General features: G+C 35.9%; 1 protein-coding gene across 8 annotated transcripts in view; it reads right to left on the bottom strand.

Annotated features, from left to right (window-relative positions):
• Positions 1 to 3,877: 3,877 nt before the first annotated feature.
• The window catches only part of CCDC91 (coiled-coil domain containing 91), a 376,162-nt gene continuing 366,016 nt past the window's right edge, over positions 3,878 to 14,023 (bottom strand). For 5 of the 8 annotated variants that reach the window (XM_067008954.1, XM_067008955.1, XM_059081562.2 and 2 more), the window contains one exon: positions 3,878 to 4,981. In XM_067008954.1, the coding sequence (XP_066865055.1) occupies positions 4,871 to 4,981 (111 nt within the window). In that variant the 3' untranslated portion in view covers positions 3,878 to 4,870. The remainder of the gene's footprint in view (positions 4,982 to 14,023) is intronic. The other 3 variants (XM_059081567.2, XM_067008957.1, XM_067008953.1) reach the window with 1 other exon arrangement.

Genomic DNA, 14,023 nt, shown 5'->3' with positions numbered 1-14,023 from the left:
GAAATGCAGACTCATTTTAAAGTGCTCAGAAGGCTGGTTACTGTTTTATGACAGTTTTAACTTTCTTATAGAACCTCATTTAGAAACACAGCAATTTTAGCTAATCCTTTAAATTAGTAGTTAGACTCCATTAGCTCAGGATTAGTTGATTTATTACATTACAAGTGGAATGACTGACTGATTCAACTATTTATGGACTCACTATTATACACTAAGTCCACACGCAGGCTAGGTACTAGGAAATGCCTTCGGAATATAATGAACAACAGACGTGGGCTCTTCCTTCAGGAGGAGATATGTATATAAACACATAGGAAAGAACACAGATTATTAACTATAAATGGCAACTAACACAAACTATTATTTAACTCCACACGTACTGCATAGGAGAAGTCTAGTGTGCCAGTGCCCAGGGTGGGAGGAAGTAGAATTTAAAGGGGATCAGCTTGTTGAGAATGGATGGTTCTGGGAAAAGAAGACAGAAAAGTAGGTGAGAGCAAAGAAAATTTTACCAGCTCTTTTCCTTCTATTTATATAGACCAATGATTGATGCCCAAGGAGCCCCTGCATTATGGCAGATTCGGTGTATGGAACTGTGTTTATTTTTCAGTGAAATAAAGGGAACAGTATTAGTTTTGTCTGGCTTAAAAAAATTCTGGCAGTCACAGCTGGGAGTTTTCATACACCGCTTCCGCCCACTGACTATGACGACGGTGGTGGTGCCCATGAATAAGTGGCCTGTGGATTCAGAACACGTTGGCTTTTTTTTTTTTAATTGATGAAGATTTATTGAAAAGCAATATAGTTTGTTTGGAACCTTCCAGAAAAGGCATCTTCATAAAAAGCAAATAATCCCTGAATATCTTCATATAGAGCTGGGAGGGTGGTGTTGTTCTTTGACAGTTTGTTGCTGTAGCTGTTACCATTGTTCTTAAATGATTATGTTTCTTAGTGCACACTGGTTTTCAGTGTCTAAGAGAAATACCGTACCATCTGCAAGGTAAATCTCTCCCAACGGCCTAAAATTTGTTTCTGTTTTATAATTTTGAGAATGCCAAAACATACCTTCCAAAATCAAACAATATTTTTCATCCAAGGCACAACTGAATTTTATCAATTAATTAGTATTTAATCTCATCAGAGATAAATTTTTGACAAAAGTTATATTTTCAGTGAGATCACATGAATCCAATTCCCAACCTAAGAACTATTGATTTATTCTGGCTTTCTGCTGTTAGTAGTCTTCAGAGACACAGTAGAGTTGTTTACTGGTATGTAAACAGCAGACTAGGGGATAAGCGGTTGGATTCTATAACGCTCGTTTTTCTCCTGGGGTTTCATAAATGTTTTCCAGGTTTTTACATAGGATATATTTTTTTTCTTATTCAGGATTTATCATGCAAAGACTATTTTTTTAAATTCAGCGAATGAATAATTCTTTTGTTTTTTATCATTCTGTAAAGCATATATAACATTTCCTGATTCCAGTCAGTTTAACTATCAGAATAAAAATAGCTGATTCAATGCAGAATAATATCAATCATAGGGACATTGTTCTGGTTTTTATTTCAAAGCAATCACTGAGTAAGGCTCCACTGAACTGCAACATGAGTCAGCATTTAGCAAGGCTGGGTTTAAACCTCTACTCCAGATTCTGAACGACAGAGAACTTCTAAATCGGGCACTGTACGTTCATAGTTTTAGGTCTCTGTGATTTACTTGGCTTTATTAGACAATAGGGGCTTTGGTTCAGTTGTATTTTTAACATTCCTTAAAAATAAAGCAAAGAGCATTCCCATTTTGGATGAGGATTAGTATGGTGGAGGAAATGAAGAATTTACAAGTGCTGGGTATCCAGGGATTATGCGCTGGGCTCTGTGCTGGATTGCCTCGGTTAATACGTTTTTGGTTGCATGTAACAGAAACTGGCTCTGGCTGGCTTAAGGGAAAAAAGTATTCTTCCAACTGGCGTGTTGGAAGAATATTTGGGAAGCTCAAAGAATCCAAGACTCAGGAAAGGCAGCGATCAGGGGACCTCTGACCTCAGAAGCAGAGTTCATGTCTGGCCCCCTAGGGTAAGATAGTTGAAGTATCTCAGCACATGACTCTTCACAGGCGGCCAATGAGGTCTTCACCTGTGGATTAACCCGTCAGCGTTAGAGGGGCAGAATCATATTGTTTGGCCGGTTGTTTGTGGGCAACTGCACCTGTATTTTGTAGGCAGTTCCCAGAGAAAGGGGGCTTATTGTGAACTGGTGGCCATGCCAGTGAGGTCTACTCTGTGGGGCATTTTACAAGGCTAATTTTCACAAAAAGCCTATAAAAATCACTATTTTCACCTCACAAAATGAGAAAACAGAGACTAAAATTGGTTGGACAACTTGTCCAATGTTCTACAGTTAGAATGTGGCAGGGCTAGAATTCCAATTACGCTTATAAGAGGGGGCTAGCCTGCTTCTTTAAAGATTAAAATAATCTGATGACTACATGGGATAAAAATTTCCAGATAATTTCTTACGGAGAGACTATTAGGTATCTCCAGCGTACTAGAAAGAGTAAAACTGCCTGTTGAAAGCTCTGGGGTTGAAGCCCAACTCGACCTGGTCATCAAGGGCAATTAAACATCAAATATTCACTAACATCGAATCTCCTTCACAAGGTTATTTTAACTTCACAGGGGTGTTGAGCTAACATGTGAAAATAGTTGGCTCAAAGCAGATACTCATTTTTTTTTTGGTGAAATAACTATTCTAATAATGAACCCTCAAGCATGCTACTAAAAATAGAGTCACAGTTTGACAGTGGCTTTGTCATTCTAAAAACAGAATTCCTCTCTTACCCTTAGTCTTTCAGAATGGTGCCTTATTCACCTAAACATAAAGGTAGAAAATGCTATATAGAGAGTTAAGGAAACCGTACAATAGGAGGGGGAAGTTTTAGATACAAAACATTTGACTACTTTGACACTTTGGGCTCACATTTCAGGGAAAATCTCTAATCTTTGGGCACAGCACAATGCTTAATAATCGAATTCTCTTAGTGAATGCTACCTGAGATGGTTTATGTCCTTGTGATAATCAGGACAAAAACAGAATACAGTTCTAAATGTGGAAATCTATAACTTGAACATCCCCGAAATAGATTATTAGCTAATTCAGTTTGGAAGGATTAATGTATCAAATAGTTTTATGTTCAGATGATTATTCTCAGTTATCTGTAAGGATAACTCCATGGGAAAAAAGTAGTTTAGCAATATAAGAATTTATTATTGTGCATGGTGGGTGTTCCTCAAACATTCACAGACTGATCAGTGTCAATCTGTTCCAAATTACTTCAGACCACAGGTACCCTATGTCAATAGCGTAGACTAATGTAACCCCAAATGGAAGAAGAAAAAATCATTCTGTGCTGGTAGGGGTAGAAAGAGAGGTGTAGATTCTTATATACTCTTGATATTTCTACAATTTTCTGGAACTTAGTTTCAGTGACCTGTTATGCTTCATTTTCATCTAAATCATATCTGAGTAACTTGTAAAATATCCTATCATTTAACATTTGATGACAAAGAGTCAACTGATTTTAAATGTGACCATAACATTACGTTATTGGCCTGTTCCTGAATTAAAAGCCCTTTTTCCCCTTTGTAACTATGCTGCATTTCAAGTCAGTGGCCTGCTTGCTTTAATTTCTTATTTAAATTTGTAAGAGAAAACTAAGTAGTCATTAACATTCAAAGATTCTTGATAAATATTATTATAATATTTAGAGGATGGTATAAATTAAAAACATCATCCATGGGTGTAGAAGTTTGAGTAAGAAATAAATTTTTTTAAATAATTAATTTTTTAAAAAGTATTAAAAAATAATATTAACCAAATAAGATTTGAAGCTCTTTTTTATTACACTGAGAAATTCCCAGAAAAGTACAAAGCCTATGAAAGTAGGAGCATTTCAGAAAACAAGACAGAATGTTTGCATACATTTGTAATGATATTTTAGTTTTGATGTTTGAAAAAAAAAAACAAAACTCATAATTTCACATTGAAGCACACTGCTCATGAATTAAGTACCTTCTGAAGTACTGGGAAAGTATTTCACATCTCTTATATTTGAACCCAAATCCCTATAAATGGCTAAGTTATATTCTCTTTCTAGAGATTAAGTTCATGGTATGATTCATAAGAAAAATGACTTTATTGATTCATAGTGACTTTGAAGAAAAGAAATAAGAAATAAGCACATTACACACATATATTCCTTTAAATGGTACATCAGATCAAAGTTGAATTAATTTAATAATCTTTAGTGTTGTTAATTGTTACCAATGAAAATACATAGATCCCACTACAGAAAAGAGGTTTGGTAACATCAGAATGATTCTCTGTCATATCAGTGTTTTATGTCTAAGTTACATAGATAAATAGGTGATGTTGAAAACCATGCTGTTTCTATCCTCAAAATCAAATAAATGTATGATGACATCCTAGAATCTTATCAAGTCATTGTGAAACAATAAGTAAAAAATATTTACTATTTTTGCCAAATACAATGTAACAGGGCACCAGAGGCTATAAAGTTTACTTAATTAACTTTTGGTAATCTGGTAATTTTCAGTGGTTTTGGGGTCATATCATACTTTTTGTTGCTGCTACTACTACTGCTAATAAAATAATAGTAAAGGAGGAAACAAAAGAAAATAAATTAGATCTCTTGTAGTTCTTCTAAATACTGTTTTGGTTTATCCTTGAAGTGGAAATCAATTTTCCAAGGTTTGGAAAGAAAACAAAAGCATCTTTATAATTCACAGCATGTATTTTAGAGGTCTAATGATTTATCCATTGCCAGTGTGGGTTAGCTTGTCACGTTCTCTTTATTCAATGTCAACTGGTTCCGTTGCTATTAAAGCACTTAACTGTTTCTGAGCACAAGAGAGGAACAGTTCCAAACTGGACAGGCTTCTTTGGCGGATGACTTGATCAAGCTGTTGATTGTTTTAAAGAGAGAGAGAGAGAAAGAGAAAAAGAATACACTTAGTTGAGGGCTAAAGAATATTATGCTACAGAAGCCCACTAGAGAAACCTTTTCAGATGATGATTTAGAAAATCAAATAGTGCTTTAAACTCAGAGACAGTGCAGTCACTATTTCTGGCCTATCATCTAAGATGAGGTGATAATCATTACAATTTCATAATTGATGTTGGTATTCAGTTATTGTAGATATACCATAAATCTGATCAGAGTGATTTCAGATAATATAAAATGGTATATAAAAATGAATCTTAATGAATATACAGACTAGACATCCACAAATAACAAAAAATATAACAGATGCAAAAAACAGAAGAAAAACATGGTATAGAAAAACAGCATAATTACTCCATGCATAGAGTTTAACTGGGACAAAGGATAGGTGAGGATATAAACAATTTCCTGAAATTAGAGAAAGTTCTTGGGAAAGGTTTATTTTAAGAAACATGTGATATTGTTGAAACAAATTTGACATTGTTTTCCTGTTGAGTTACAGATTTTTTATTAGGATTGTTTTAGTGTGTCAATAACAAATACAGTGAACAAAACCATAGAGGTTTAATAATAAAAGTCATATAACAAAAAACTTTCTGGATGGTAAGGATTATTGGATACATCAAAAAAGGGTTTCTAACTCTTCTGCCCTAAAAAATTGCTCATTGTGTAAAAATAACCGATGACAACACATTACCTACAGGTTATAGGAGAATGGAGGAACTCAAAAGAAAGCCAAATAAATTCCATTTCATGATACATACCTGTCATATTTATGTAAAAGTTGACTATTCCTCCTACATGCTCCCCCCAACGTAAAAGAAAAAAGATAAATCCAAACACGAATTCTCTATTAAATTACACATCCATAATCCATTGAATTCAAAATGACTGAAAAAATGAAAGATTGAAATTTTGAAATATCCTAAGAATTAATCAAAAAAGAATATATTATATTTAGCAAAATCCTCATGTAAAAAGATTGAAAACTACTAAGACTCCCTTCAATTCTAATATTTTGGGATTTTAATGTATATAAAGAAGATTCCTGCTTATCCTTTTTTCGCATGGGTTTGTTTTTTTTTTCCCTTTCCTCTCTCAGATGATACCTTTAGGTGAATATATACTTTCTGCTTACAAGTCTCTATCAAATAATACAGTTCATTACAAGATAAACCCCAGGTGAGCAGAGAGCTGTCTGTCTTGCTATCGTACCCCAGCATCTAGAAGAGGGTCTGGCCACATGTTTGACATTCAATAAATATTTGCTGAGATTGACTGAATCAATAAATACTTAACCCGAATAGAGCAAGGCAATCTACTAGGAAATGACAGACTTTTAATTCTAAAAGTAAAAACATGCTTAACCTAATTTAAAAGCTATGTAGGAGACTAAAGTTGAATTTTTTAATGTTTCATTTTAATACACATAAAACAGATTGAAATCTAATTATTTGCAGTTTTATAAAATTATTTTGCACTTGGTCCAAATTCAAATAGTATAGAAGGGTATACCAACACCTTGGTCCGGTCCATTCCTAGTGGTTTCTGTCTACTTTGGGTGTTTTCAAGCATTTAAAGATAGGTTTTAAAAAAATATTTGGTCCAGATCTTGTAATTGTTAACTATGGCAGGGTTCACATAACCACTTTCTTCCACTGTCATTACTGGAAATTTTTCCTATTTCATTTTCAAGAAATTGCTTGACTGCATTCCATGATTTATTTAGGCACTCTCCCATTGATAGACATGTACGTTTATTCCAATTGTGTCTTGTTTATGAAGCAACAAGGAAATTTACAACCTGAGTGCACTCCCTTCAGAAGTTGTCCAAGGGTTTCTCTTGGACAGATTCTAATACATGGCATTTCTACATCATAAGATTTGCATATTTTATTTTATTTTATTTATTTTTTTAGATGCAAAAATAATATAATGATATAATTGCAGTTGAACATATGTTAGTATGTCCACATGGGTGCTGTATGAAGAACAGACTAGGAGAGAGCAAGACAAAAAGCAGAGGTTCAATACACAAGGCCGTCAGTAAATATGTGAAGAATAAATGAAATTAATGAAAAAATATCTGAGAAAAAGTAAAATTTCTGACACTTCTAGGTAATTGACATAAAAATATTACAGTCAATGGACTGATTAGACACATACTTCTCTCTTAGATGCCAAAGTATTTGTAATTCATTTTTACTGTCTGTGCAGTTGTTGTTTTCAGTGTTCCAGAATCCACGGAGTAATCCGCAACATTCTAGATGGGGAAAGTCAGCCTTATGATTAGACACCTAGCCAGTCACCCCTCTTCATCCATTCATGTCCAGTGCTTCTTTTAATTATTTATTTTATTTTTTATTGAATGAAAGATTCTTTAAATTCTATAGTGCTTTATAATTTCAAAGTTTCACACAGATGATTTCATATAATCCCATAACCCTTTTTTTTTTTTAGTTCTACCCCTACATTGTCCCTCCCCCCTTCTCTCTCTCCACTGCTAACCACTAGTTTGTTTTCTATATCTGTGAGTCTGCTTCTTTTTTGTTTTATTCACTAGTTTATTTTTTAGATTCCACATATCCACATATAAGTGATGTCATACAATATCTGTCTTTCATTGTCTGACTTATTTCATTTAGCATAATGTCCTCCAAGTCCATCCATGTTGCTGCAAATGGCAAAATTTAATTCATTTTTATGGCCGAGCAATACCACATTTATCCATCACTTGTTAATGGACACTTAGGTTGCTTCCATACCTTGGCAATTGTAAATAGTGCTACAATGAACATTGGGGTACATGTATCTTTCTGAATTAGTGTTTTTGTTTTCTTGGTTATATACCCACCTGTGGAATTGCTGGGTCATATGGTAGTTCTATTTTTAGTTTTTTGAGAAACCTCCATATTGTTTTCCATAGCGGCTGCACCGATTTACATTCGCACCAACAGTGTAGGAGGATTCACTTTTCTCCACATCCTCGCCAACATTTGTAACTTCTGTTCTCTCTGATGACAGTCATTCTGACAGATGTGAGGTGATATCTCATTGTGTGGTTTATTTATTTATTTATTTTGCGGTACGCGGGCCTCTCACCGTTGTGGCCTCTCCCGTTGCGGAGCACAGGCTCCGGATGCGCAGGCTCAGCGGCCATGGCTCACGGGCCCAGCCGCTCTGCGGCATGTGGGATCTTCCCGGACCGGGGCACGAACCCGTGTCCCCTGCATCGGCAGGCGGACTCTCAACCGCTGCGCCACCAGGGAAGCCCTCATTGTGGTTTTCATTTGCATTTCCCTGATGATTAGCGATGTCGAGCATCTTTTCATGTGCCTGTTGGCCATCTGCATTTCCTCTTTGGAAAAATGTCTATTTAGTTCTGCCCATTTTTTAATTGGGTTGTCTGTTAGGACTTGCATATTTTAAACTGTGATAGTTATCACCCAAATTGCTTTCCAGAGTGAGAGTACCAATTTATCAGTCCCATCTGTAGTGTACGGGAGTTTTCCCTGTTTTCTTTTTAAACAGTTGCATAGTTTTCCATTGTATATTTATAAATTTATATAATGGATAATTTTATTACTTATTTTAAAATTATTCTATTGATAGACATTTGAATTGTTCCTTATCTTTTGTTATTACAATCAATGCTGTAATGAACACCTATCAACACAGACCTCTGTATACCTATGCTAGCATATCTTACAGAAACTGCTTGAGCCAGAAAATATGTCATCTGCAATGCTACTTCTGTCATAAATCAGGTTTCCACATATGCATGAATCTGTCTTCAGGCTCCCTAGTCTAACTCCATAGACAACTGACCTATCCCTATGCAAATATAAAGCTGTCTTAATTACTACAACTGTATAATAAATTTTAATATATCACATATTACCTACCATATTACCAACCATACCATCAAATATTTCTGGAAAAAATAAATTAATAAACACTTGTAATAAAATTGAATTTAAAAAGGAAACAATCAGACTACAGATAGTTCAATACCTTTTTTTTCCATAAAATGCAAAAACCAAGCAAAATTTAAAAGTATATTATTTTGAGTTACATCAATAGGCAATATAACTTTACTTTTTAAGGCCAAGGATATTATGCAATCAAAACTAAGGATAGGGCTTCCCTGGTGGTGCAGTGCTTAAGAATCCGCCTGCCAGTGCAGGGGACACAGGTTCTAGCCCTGGTCCGGGAGGATCCCACGTGCCACAGAGCAAGTAGGCCCATGCGCCACCGGGCCACAACTCCTGAAGCTCGCGCGCCTAGAGCCCGTGCTCCGCAACAAGAGAAGCCATGGCAATGAGAAGCCCGCGCAACAGCAATGTAAAGTAGACCCCCACCCACCGCCCTCCCTCCAAGGGGCGAAGAAACAAAGAGCCAATGCAGCCAAAAATAAATAATAAATTAATACATAAATTTATTTAAAAAACCCAGGATAGTTGTATTTGGAAGATGGAATCAGGATGAAATATGTTGATTCATTTTGGAGGTGGCTTCATGGGAGTTTGTTTTACTATTATGGCTCATAACATACATATATATATATATACATACATCAGATATAATAATTGAGTCTTTTAGAAGCCCCACCCCGAACAATCAGGAATTCAATTAAAAACAAAATTGATTTACTATCTTAGAATTTATGAATGTTAGATAGAGGAGAAACTTCTCCTTTTGATAGCATGAAGCACAAACTCATAATTGCACGAACTAGCAATCAACCTGTGATTGTAGTTAAGTACCAATCCTCCGGGTTGTGCATCAGAATGAATATCCTGTAATTTCTTTAAAAAAGCAAGGATATGTACAAGGACAAAAAAGTTTGAGGGATTTCGATTTAAACATACCAAGCACTTCCCTTCTCCTGTTTGTGTTAAAGGTCACCCTGGAACTAGAGGCCATAAGATGATGGATGTACTGACTTTGGGTTCAGGTAGCTAAACTTCACGTCTTTCCCCATGCCTCCCCAGAACTGTCTGAAGGCAAGAATCCACTAAATAAACAGGAGTTCAACACTTTAAGGGGCAAGAAGGTGACTGATACTCTGTGAGGAAGAAGATAAATTGGGCCATTTCAGATCTAAGATTCCAATTTGGCGGGTGCTTTCTGGGCATGGTATGTAAGATCACATCTATGAGGGGGTCTATGAGGGGGACACTTGAGACCTTTCTCTTATAGTTCAGGGACAATTCCTCTCTCTGAAACAAGTACATCAAACTGATATTCTTGGCGAATTCCTGAATTTCAACAGTTTCAGTTTAATTAGGCATGACCTCATTATCCTTTATTGAGGCAAGAAGAATTTTGGCAAAATATTCTTTTTGCACCCTTGAAGAGTGGGACTTAGTTCTGTTTTTGTGGCTTTCATCTCAAAGTGAACCAGAGATTTGTATTCTGTGACTTCACGCTGACAATGTTATGTCTGGAGTAGTGGCAGCAAACACTGGCCGCAGGATTTACAATCTCTTCGTGACAGTGTAGCTCTAACAGCTTTGTTTTCCCTTCTGTTTACTGTTGCTTCAGCTGCTGTTCAGCTCTTTCAGATACCTGGAAAAAAAAACTGGAAATTCTGAGGCTTCTGAAACAGACACCTGGGCTTTATGAATCTTTTTTTCCCTCTTTGTCATCTCTTCAGTTTGCTAGCATACTGCTGAAAACCATTTAGAAGCATACATACTACTTATTAAAAGTTAATATTAAGCTTAGGGGGTAAAAAGAAGACATGACTTTCCAATAATTTCCTGTATTAGATTTACCTTTCCATTAGTATTTCATGCCAAAGCAAAAGAAAAAGAAAAACATCTCTAGACCTTAGCTTTTATTTCCTATCACCAAAACACAATATGATGCATGGTGAACTCATACTGGTCAAGAGAGCAAAATTCAAATTCAGCTACAAAAAAAAAAAAAGGCTTATTTTAATGGGACTGTTAAGAAAACTGTTTACATCCCAGAAAATCAGATAGGTTGTTTTTGAATATATATATGTATGTAAAATATATGTATATATATAATTAATATATTAAATATTAAATACATAGTACTAATTGTGATTTCAATATCTTCTGGGCTTTCACCAATAAGATATACCAGAAGATGTGAAAATATTAGGCCTACCTTTATCACTGTTACTTTTCCAACCTGCCGTCCTACATATTTTAAACTTATGCTTAAAAAGAGATAACCAGCAAATCCACTGATAGAAAATTACTCATAAACGTATGTTTTATGTTTAGTAATATGTTTAATGGATTCCATTTTCACATTCACTAACAAGCTCTTTTGTGGGCATTGAAGAAAGGTCAAGTATGATGATCCGGAACTGTAATTACTAAGGCAGATTTCCCAGTTGATGTCGTCACATTGGGTAAGAAGGACTATTTACCTTCTGATAAGAAGTGAAATAGTTCTTCAGTTTTTATTGCAACACTGCGCTTTTAACAGTGCTGCTCGGGTATGAATGCCTTTATTTTTCTGACTTTATATGCACCCCCCACACATACACACATATCCTCAAGCTGTTTCATTTACATGCTTGAGATTGAGCCAATCCATTGATTCATTGGTCAATCAGCTGACCAGTGACAAAGTTAAGACTGCCACTATTTGTGCATTATTGCTCTGAGCCCCCAAAATGTATACATATAGTGGCCTTGTCCTAAAGAAGTGTATAATCTTTTTGAAGAGACATACACAGCCATTAAAGAACAATTATGTGATGATATATACAGTAAAGACCGAGTCCAGTGGAAGGTCAGAATGGGGGAGAGATCATTGTGGGAGAATGTAGCAGAGAAAACGTCACAGAGGTTGAGCAGGATTTGCAGAGGACTGGAACAGAGTACCAAGAGTGTCTTCTTAAAGAAGAGCAAGATGTGGAAGAAATTCTAGGAAAGCAGATTAGCAGGAACAAAGACCGTTTAGTGACACTGAGAAAGGAGGTCTGAATTTAGTGGAGTTTAGGAGTATTCATATATTCTTTCATTCACTCATTTATTCAGTATTTATTCAGTACCTACTATGTGCCAGGCACTGTTTCAGGAACTAGAGAAATACAGTGGTGAAGAAAACAATTCTCTGCTCTTATATACTTTACAGTTTACTTTAGTTTATATTTTAATTTGAGGAGACAAATTAATATTCTTCAGGTAGAGATCAGTATTATAAAAATTAACAAAGTAGGGTAAAGGATTTGACAGGGACAGAGGGGACATCTTTTGGGTGGGATGATTAGAGAAAACCAACCATGCAAAAGCATCAGGAAAGAAAGTTACAAGGCAGATGAAACCACAAGAGGGAAGTCCAAAATGTGGGTTCAGACTTGGCTTGAATAAGGACTGGAAAGAAATAAAGAAGTCAGGCACAAAACGAGCAAGGTGAGGGGGGTACTGGTAGGAGAGCAGATCAGAGAAGTAGACAGTGGCCAGAGCAGGAAGGGCACTGTAAGTCATCGGAAGACTCTGGAGAGTCTTGAGCAAGAGTGTGACCATACTCTGTGTTGGAAAAATATCACACTTGTAGGGAGTTCTCTGGTGGCCTCGCGGCTAGGACTCAGCGCTCTCACCACCGTGGCCTGGGTTCAGTCCCTGGCTGGGGCACTGAGATCCTGCAAGCCATGCAGCACGGCCACAACAACGATTACAATCACACTTGTACTGGGGACAAGAGATTTTTGGGGGGGCAAGAGCAGAAGAAGAAAACCCACCTAGGAGACTTTTGGTCTGCGGAAAATATAAAGTTAATCAGACTGTTGTTGGCAGTTGAGGCTTAAACAGCAGGTCAGGTTTAAAATATATTTTTAGATAGGACCAACTTGAGTTGCTGATGGATTAGAAGTATGGATGAAAGGAAAAGAGAAGTAAAAGGTGATTCTTAGAAAGATGGTGCCATTTATTGAGTTACGATGAACTGGAGGGAATTTCGGAAACACGGGATAAAAAAGCTTTCTTTCGTACTTTTATATAGCTTTTGTGCTAATAATAAGCATTGTGACTTGCCAAAATGGCTATAGCATAGGTAGTGTTTCTCAAGCTTTTAAACCTTGGGATTGTGTGTGTGTAAAGCATTCTTTGGAAAATACACCACAGATCAATTTTTCTTGAGAACTCCCCTAGACTAAAAACAAACTGTATATATAGGGAGAATATTACACTGGTTCAGGTTCCCCTTAATAAATAATCATGGAATTTTACTGGTAAGAGATTTTGAGACTGCTTAGTCTAACATCTACATTTTACAGTTGTGGAAAACTGATACACTGAGTTGTGAACAGACCAAGTTCACAAACCTAATATGTCCTCCTACACTTAAAAAATATACTTCTTCAAAATACATTTAAAAGTACTAGCCTGAGTTTATCTTTGCTTAATAAACCCTACTATGTATCGAGTAGATTCTGTGCCCTCACATTTTGACGATGGACCTTTGACAATGGACAGATAAGATTCCTCCCTGGAGTACCAGCACTATCACCAGAAAGGTGCTGGCAACCATTCTGGGTGAGATGCTATAACTATCCTTTCTCTCACTGTAGCCACGAAGGAAGTAGATTATGATCAATTTTAAAACTTAATATGCATACATACTCATAACGGGCTGGTTTGTTTTATGAACGAACAATAAGGACTGACAGACTTGAAGATGATTGTTATTCTTGAGTGGTGGTTATTTTTATTGTGACATCTAAACATTTTTGCTTTAAATACCACCGTCTTTATCTTTATCCTGTATCCTCAAATTCTGCATTTCAGCCTAAGAAAATTTAGACTTATCTGTAATATTACTGTAGCATTAATGGAAGTTCTGTAGTATCTGTCTTATTACGGGTATACCAACCATAAAGAGTTTCTCTTTTAAAATAGTCTTTATATTTTCAGATAAGTAATAAATAACTCTTTATATTTGCAGAGAAGTAAATTTGACTGCAAGAGGGATATATTGTATATAAAGCTGAAGTTGAGATAGAACACATCCCCTC

The sequence above is a fragment of the Kogia breviceps genome, chromosome 12, assembly GCF_026419965.1.
Source record: "Kogia breviceps isolate mKogBre1 chromosome 12, mKogBre1 haplotype 1, whole genome shotgun sequence".
In the NCBI taxonomy this organism is placed as follows: Eukaryota; Metazoa; Chordata; class Mammalia; order Artiodactyla; family Physeteridae; genus Kogia; species Kogia breviceps.
The sequence above is the reverse complement of the archived record's forward strand: the minus strand, read 5'-3'. Positions and strand labels throughout refer to the sequence as shown.